This window comes from Lutjanus erythropterus, chromosome 2, assembly GCF_056507025.1.
Source record: "Lutjanus erythropterus isolate fLutEry1 chromosome 2, fLutEry1.hap2, whole genome shotgun sequence".
NCBI classification, from domain to species: Eukaryota; Metazoa; Chordata; class Actinopteri; order Lutjaniformes; family Lutjanidae; genus Lutjanus; species Lutjanus erythropterus.
Window position 1 is genome coordinate 24452407 of NC_139318.1, and position 7710 is coordinate 24460116.

Here is a 7710-nt window from a genome sequence, read left to right on the forward strand (position 1 = left end):
TTTTTTTCCTGTTGGCTGCAGTCACAGTGTTTCTGTCAAGTCTGTCTGTCGCACCTACAAACCTCAGTTGTCCTGGAGACAAACCAGACTGGTCCATCCAGTTCCTCTGTCCTGTGTCTACTGATGCTGGCTGAAATGTGAAGAATGTACTGGCAAGAGCCTTTATAACACTTTACCTGCTTCACTGTGCTGAACATACTGTACAGCTCAGCTCTGATCAGGATATTACAAAAATACGAGCAGTAACTGTTCCTGGCAACATTAGCTCCATTAAGGCCATTTATTATTTTAATTATTCAGACTTCTATTTAGTTATTGCCACATTATGGTCATTCAGTGAAGAGAGGCACATTAGGCAGCTTATTTTATATTTTAATTGCATATAAAGTAATAAAGCCACTTGACAAAGTGTATCATGTTTTATTGAAACATGGCAGTGTCTTAATGTGCTCAAATATGCATCGTTTTTCTGATCAACTTCTCCTTTCCTCCTCTTTGTTCCCATGTACATTTAGCCACAAGTCATACAGGCCCTGACCTGCTGCACATTACCAAAATTATAAATTAGTATAAATACAACTGAAATCATGCATTTACAGGCACACGCAGTAAAAGGGAATGAAGACGGAAAGACCATAAATATTTTGCATTCCATGGTGATGAATTGGTTGTAAATGGAAATGAAACTACAGATGAGATCTGAACCTGATTTATTGTGCAGAAGAATGTAGTCACAAAGATGACAGAAGGTGTGACAGTGTATATCAGCATTATAGAGTTGTCATCTGAGGGCAGCTTCCATTTTCATTCAGTACAAAACTGTTCACAGTGACGTTTGTGTGAATCTGCCTGCATGTCTGTCATTGTAGTTTTGCTTTTTCTGTGCCAGAGTGCTTTATGTTTGTGTATATGTGAACACTATATGCTTATGTACTGCATGTTATAATTAGTACCTGATAATGTAGCATAATAACGTCCTGCATCAATGTTAATATTTCCATACTCAGTGTTGGGAAGTAGTGAACTATGTAATTAAACTAGTTTTTATCACTGCTTATCTACAGTAATTAAACCCATTAGATCTGACCAGCCCTGCCCACTTTTTCTTTCATCCTGACCGCTGTGAAGGCATGTCCAGGCAGCCACAACCACACACTTGACTTTTTTATAGCGCATATGCAAATTGGTGGGTGTAGCTCAGCTCACACAGCAACAGTATCATCATGGATAAAGCTCCTGAATCTCAGCCTGAGAAAGAATCACCATGGCCATACATGAGCAAATACATGACACTGATTAGCTACACCAGCATTTTGTCGGTTGGGTTGATAGTCGGCATAATAACATATGACTTTTTTATATTATATTTTATTTATAATTTCATAACACTTGTACATTGTCAATCAGATCTATCAAAGTAGTTTCTCCAACACTGCTATTGTTGTGTCTGCTCATAAAGTTTTTTCAATAACTGTTTTAATTTAATCTTTTTTTTTTTTTTTATAGTGTGACTATACCTGTCTTAGGATAGCATACCTAATTGACCTCTGGCTAACTTTTTGTGACTTATTCTTTGGCTACTTCTCCAGATTAAAAAACAAATTAACATTTTTTTTTGAATATTCACCTCCATCAGTGGAATCAGACATCATCAAACCAAAAGTATATGTATTACTAGATAAATAAGAACATTTTTTGTTATTTGGGTGAGCTGACCCTTTAACGTGCTGGAAAATCTTGCCATAACATAATTTTTGTTTGCCTATAAATTCTTTCAGTAGCAGGGGATGTCCCCGTCCAATCCAGCAGACCAGCAGCCACTGCAGCGGACGTGACAGCAGATGGACGAGCTTTAAGAGTGACTGTCATTCCTGCAGTGAAACTAGGGTAAGCTAAGAGATCACTGACAGGACTACAGTGAGAAGATTTAAGGAAAGGAGCTTTATGAATATGGCCATATATTTTCAAACTGGTGTTTCCCTCAAAGAGCCGCATTGGTTTATTCAAAAAATTAGCCTTTGTTAATTAGTTTTCTAACCTACAGTCCAAATACCCTGCATGTGTCGACTGCTAGAATACCTTTTCGTTATAATAAATATGTTTAATTCTGCATTTTATGGTGGACTTTCTCTATGTATGTACCTCTGAGCTGACCTTTTCTTTTCCCCTCGGAGTCAATGACCTCCTCACTGTGACACTGAGTTCATGTCAGTGTCTGCAGCAACAGAAGAGTAACATATTCACAGTGTTGGCAGAGGGACGACCTGGGCTTCCACAATCTACAGACCAAAGAGCGAGGTGAAACTCCATACAGTGAAAGGTTTGATATTCAGTCATAGTCCTCAGAGGATGATTTTTGATCATTTTGATCTCCTGACTTTTCATTAGCCATCCTCTGGTTAAAATCCATAACTAATGACATAACTAATGACATAACTAATGACATAATTCCTATGCATTCCTATAGCTGTGCTTTGTGTTCAGTAGAAATTTGCAAATATTAGCATGGTTACAATAAGATAAGATAAGATAAGATAAGATAAGATAAGATAAGATAAGATAAGATAAGACAGAACTTTTTTAATCCCAAAGAAAAATCTTGAAAACATGCTAAACAAACGTGCTGATCATAGAAAACATTATGCTTGCTAAATGTCAACATGTATTATCATTGTAATAATTGATGTAAGCATCAAATGCAGCTTCACAGAGCTGCTAATATTGCTGTAAACCAGAGGTCTTCAATATTTTTCAGGCCATGGACGTCTAAATTGAGCAGGGACCCCTGACTACATACACTGAATATTTTCAAGTCCTCTCTCGTTTGCACTTGAATTTCTGCTAGCTCTCATGATTGCATGAGGATCCATGCGTAGCCTTTTGTTAATGTTAAATCTGTGTTAATTAAATCTGTCTATTTTTTTTCTCAGTTTTTTTTATGAATAGTCCAGTTTGTCTTTGCTGATAATATGTCGGATTCATCTTCATGTGCATTTTCAGACATATGTTAATTTGGGGAGTAAAAACAATAAATTTTATCCAAAAAAAAAAAAAAAAAAAAAGATGGTGGCCTTCCTGCAGTAACTCTGAGGACCCTCTTAAGTTTGCAGACCCCTGCTGAAGACCCACACTGTAGACTGTGAGTCTTATTTATGAAACAAACAGAACACGAACATGACATGAAAGCAACATTTACATATAATCATACATTCACAGTTACAGAAAACCTGTTTATTTTTAGCATGTTAATTACTGGCCCCTCAAGTTTTGGTCATATGATGAGTTCTTCAGGTGAAAACATAGTTAAGTAATGACACGAGGCCATTTGTGCTGCAGAGTTCATTAAGCACCATAATTGCTAGAAATATGCTAAATTTGCACTAATAATTTAAATCTGATTCATAAAAAGTAAGTCAAACATATAAAATATTAATTTTTAGTCAGCCAGTGTCATCTGGTGCACAAGGATTAGGTTCTGCTCTTAGGTCTCTTTAATTAGTCTTTGGCAAGCAAAGTGGATTACAACTTCTGAGCCGTTCACACAGACGCACTGAGATGTGATTGGCTGCCCCACACACTGAACCCCGCTGCTTACACACTGTTTTCTGTCTGCACACAGGGCACGCCTGGATGCTTGGTGGTGGATGCAGTACATACTGGTTATGGTTTTTACATATTTATTCTGAAGAAAAGACATGGGAAACTGCTCTGGGTCAACTGTGGAGGAACTACAAGCCTGTGAGAGTCATCAGTGGTACAGAAAATTCATGACCGAGTGCCCGTCTGGACTTCTCACTTTTTACGAGTTTAAGCAGTTCTTTGGCCTGAGAAATCTGTCGGACACGTCAGATGCCTACGTGAGGACCATGTTTACAACGTTTGATATGAATGATGTAAGTTTAATTTCTAATTTTTTAACAGGGTAATATATCTGTTCTAATGTTACTGTCAATGATGGTGGATTTCTATGAGTACTCATCATGAGTTGATTTTCATCTTTACTGAATAACATTGATTGTGAAATGTTTCAAAACTGTATCCTTTGCACAAAGACGTGATGATTTAGTCCAAATTAAATGTATTTATTTGCAGGTGGATATCTTAAAATAATGCTGATGATATGAGTAATCCCAACCATGCTCATAACATACAAATAATACTGAAAATGTACTACTACTATTACTTAAAATAAGAATCACAGTGATGAACATCATCCTCTTCAAATAACCTGCAAAGATTTTGAAAAACTTGTGGGTTTATTTGTTTGTACGTATTCAATCAGTATTTATTTTCTGTCTATTAATTGTATGAGAAAAGAAACTGGTTCATGTTCATGTGAAATCATGTTATTTTAAAAACTGTGTATCTATTTTTACTTCAGTGTCTGCTTGAGTTTGCATTAGAGGAAAGTTGATGATGTTATTTCTGCTAATAGAAATCTGTTTGAGAGACACTTAGTCCATTAGAGAGGGGATTTATCTCTTCGACTGCTTACCCAACTGACCTACAACCCTAAACAAGACAGGTGGAACCTTTTTTTACATACAAGTGAAAGAGGAGCAAGTGTATCCTCACTAACTAATCTCTCTGTTATATGACATAAGTACTTATTTTTAATACTTTAATAGAATATATATTTATAACACTCTAGTACTGCCAACTGCGGTAAGATTAAACATATTAAGAAACATGCATGCAGCATCGTTGCAATTTAAGATTAATATCTTTATATCTTTTGATATTGTTAAGAGTTCTTATACTTCCAGTGCTGATTGGATTATTGCTCAGTGTCTCCCAGTTAAAGGTGTGGTGGTGGTGGGGTTCAGTTCATAAAATTTAGTTTAACCAAAAATTAAAATTAAAATAAAAGAGAAATAGATGAAATGTACAATATGAGGATGTGGAAATATATTTTATGATTAATTATATGCTGATATTAAATCTTCTTGATGCTTTGAAGGCACAACGATTGCATTGCCAATGAATATTAGGTTAGAAAATAAAACATTTGTCTGATTTAATCACACCCACTTCTTCTTCTAACCAAATACAGATATGGATTATACTGATGGTTGACCAGATACAGATACAGACGTCTTTATGCACCTCTAGTTATGACTGTACTGTTCGATCATTTTTTAGAGGTGTAGATCAGTTCAGTTATAAAAACAGGAAGGCAATGGGCCTTAATTTCACAATTTGCCTTTTTTTTTATTTGGCAGCAGTATACCTTGGATATCACAATGTTTATGCTGTCTGTCTCTTTTGTAGGATGGCTTCATTGATTTCATGGAGTATGTAGCCGCCCTGAGCCTGGTGCTGAAAGCAGGAGTTGAACAGAAGCTTCGTTGGTACTTCAAACTGTATGATATAGATGGGAGTGGCTGCATCGACCGTGAGGAGCTGCTTCTGATAATTAAGGTGAGCATTAGCCTTCATGGCTTAGTAATAGACCAAAGAAAATCCAAAGTACTGTCCTGAAACAACCTGCTAAGACCCTTCAGGTCTGACTGACATACAAAGAGCGTGGGATACACTGCAGTGATGCAAAGAGCAGAGGTAAATATCTGACACTTAGCTGACATCTACTGGCTGAACAAATGTTAGCAACGATGAATCAATGCACGTGTCCATTTTAAACAGTGGTAGAGGACTTATTCATCATCTTCATGAATGACTGAATGGAAGAAATATTGAGATCTTTTACACAAATGAAAATAAAAGTATCAATACAACAATGGAAAAAGCACACAAGGCATAATATGCAACATTTTCTAACAAAACAATTATAGACTCAGAAAGACACTACTACTACTACTACTATTGATAATAATAATAATAATAATAATAATAATAATAATAATAATAATAATAAGAAGAAGAAGAAGAAGAAGAAGAAGAAGAAGAAGAAGAATGACCTTCTTGAAGTGTGTGGTGTGGCTGTACCTGCAGAGACCCTGTCCTCTGTCTGTAATTCCTTAATCAGACAAATCCTACTGATTCTGAAAGTTACACTACTTAAGTAATATCGGCTAAATGTACTTAAAGTATCAAAAGCATTCGCTTTGCAGAAAATTGGCCCTGTGACTGATTTATTATTAGGTATTTTATCATTAGATTGTTAAAATTGATGCACCAGCATGCTATTTTTAGCTTTGGTAACTGTAATTACTTTATATACAATTAGGTCAAGTTACTCTTCTGTCTGATCAGTAAAGTTAGGAAGTTTAACGTGCAAAACAAGCACCTTTTTATTTATTTTTTTCTCTACTTTTTCACAGTTGGAAAAGAACCATTATATAGTGTAAAAGTACAGGACAAAACAACGCACCTTTGTAATCCTAGATTAGAAGTGATAGTTTCCTTACTGGACCTACTTGCTGTTGCACAAATTAAAGAAGCTGTTTATGGGACCCTTGGCAGTTTGAGGCTGAAGGCCACTGCTGACCTCTGCCTAATGGTAAATCTGCCTCTGCTCAGTTACATTCCACCACCAGTTTTTGACATGATCTCTTCTGTCTCTGTCTTGATTAGTCCATTCGTGCAATCAATGGAGGTCCCTGTGAGATGTCAGCGGAGGACTTTGCCAACATGGTGTTTGACAAGATTGACATCAATGGAGACGGTAAGAATCAGGTGGAAAAAATCTGAATATCGTAGTCATGGTAGATTATTCACTATACAAGAATCTCTGTCACTACCATCAGTGAAGTGTGTTTATGTGTTTTCCAGGTGAACTGTCCTACGAGGAGTTCATGGAAGGAGTCCAGAATGATGAAATGCTGCTGAAGACACTAACAGAGAGTCTGGACCTCACACATATTCTCCAAAAGATTCAAGGAGAAATAAAGGGCAATGTCTAAAATTTCCAGCTGCATGGACCATGACATATACAGTTCATGTTTGCATAATTGTGCCAGAAGACGTGGGTTCAGGATCACCCACAAATCATCAGCAGGACAAATGGATCAGCGGATCAGTCTCTGTGTGGATATCAAAGTATAGCACAGTTGTACTGTTTTGGTTTTTACTTCACCTGTTCATGGACCAGCAGAGACTTTCCATCTAAAGTTGTAGTCAGTGAAAGGACACAAACTTGCAGTGCAAAGTATACTCCCTCATAACTTTTAATGATTTCAAAAAACTAAAACATTAATTTACAAGCTATCTGCCAATGTGACAGTAATTCACAGAGGAAACAAATGAAGTCAGTGTGTTAATTTCTGATTAAATATCTTTGAACAGTTTTAGGTTCTGAAATAACCAACACAAATTCAATATTTCTATACTATAAAGACAAATTAATAGCTGAAATTTTCCAAATATATCAGTGTTCAGCTGCATCCTTTGTTGGATTCCAGCTGAAAAGAAACACAATATGATTTATGTCCAACGTACATTAAGTGCCATTATTGCCATGAAATTTAACTTTCGCATGCTGTTTGATATTAAATATATGTTAAATTTCACATGTTCAGAAAAAATCTACTGCAAACAAAATACTGACATTCACTGATAAATAGGTTTTTGCTTTGTTTATTGTGCCCACAATAAACAAGAAAATATTTTTTCAGTGAGTGCTGTAATATTAATCAAGATTTGCAGTTGTACATGCTGCTACTTTTTATCAGGTAAAAGCTAGATCAAGTTGACTCATAAATTGTTTTTATATACTGTGCAGTAAAGCCCTCTGAGATTTCCTTCTTTTGA

At 36.0% G+C, this 7710-nt stretch overlaps 1 protein-coding gene across 1 annotated transcript; it reads left to right on the forward strand.

Moving 5' to 3' along the window:
- Positions 1–2170: 2170 nt before the first annotated feature.
- On the forward strand, positions 2171–7139 carry guca1ab.2 (guanylate cyclase activator 1Ab.2). Its single transcript, XM_084744884.1, has 5 exons — positions 2171–2298; positions 3620–3893; positions 5272–5421; positions 6535–6625; positions 6733–7139. Exons 2-5 carry the CDS (start codon positions 3696–3698, stop codon positions 6861–6863), a joined length of 570 nt encoding a protein of 189 aa, XP_084601010.1. The 5' UTR covers positions 2171–2298; positions 3620–3695; the 3' UTR covers positions 6864–7139.
- Positions 7140–7710: the final 571 nt, after the last annotated feature.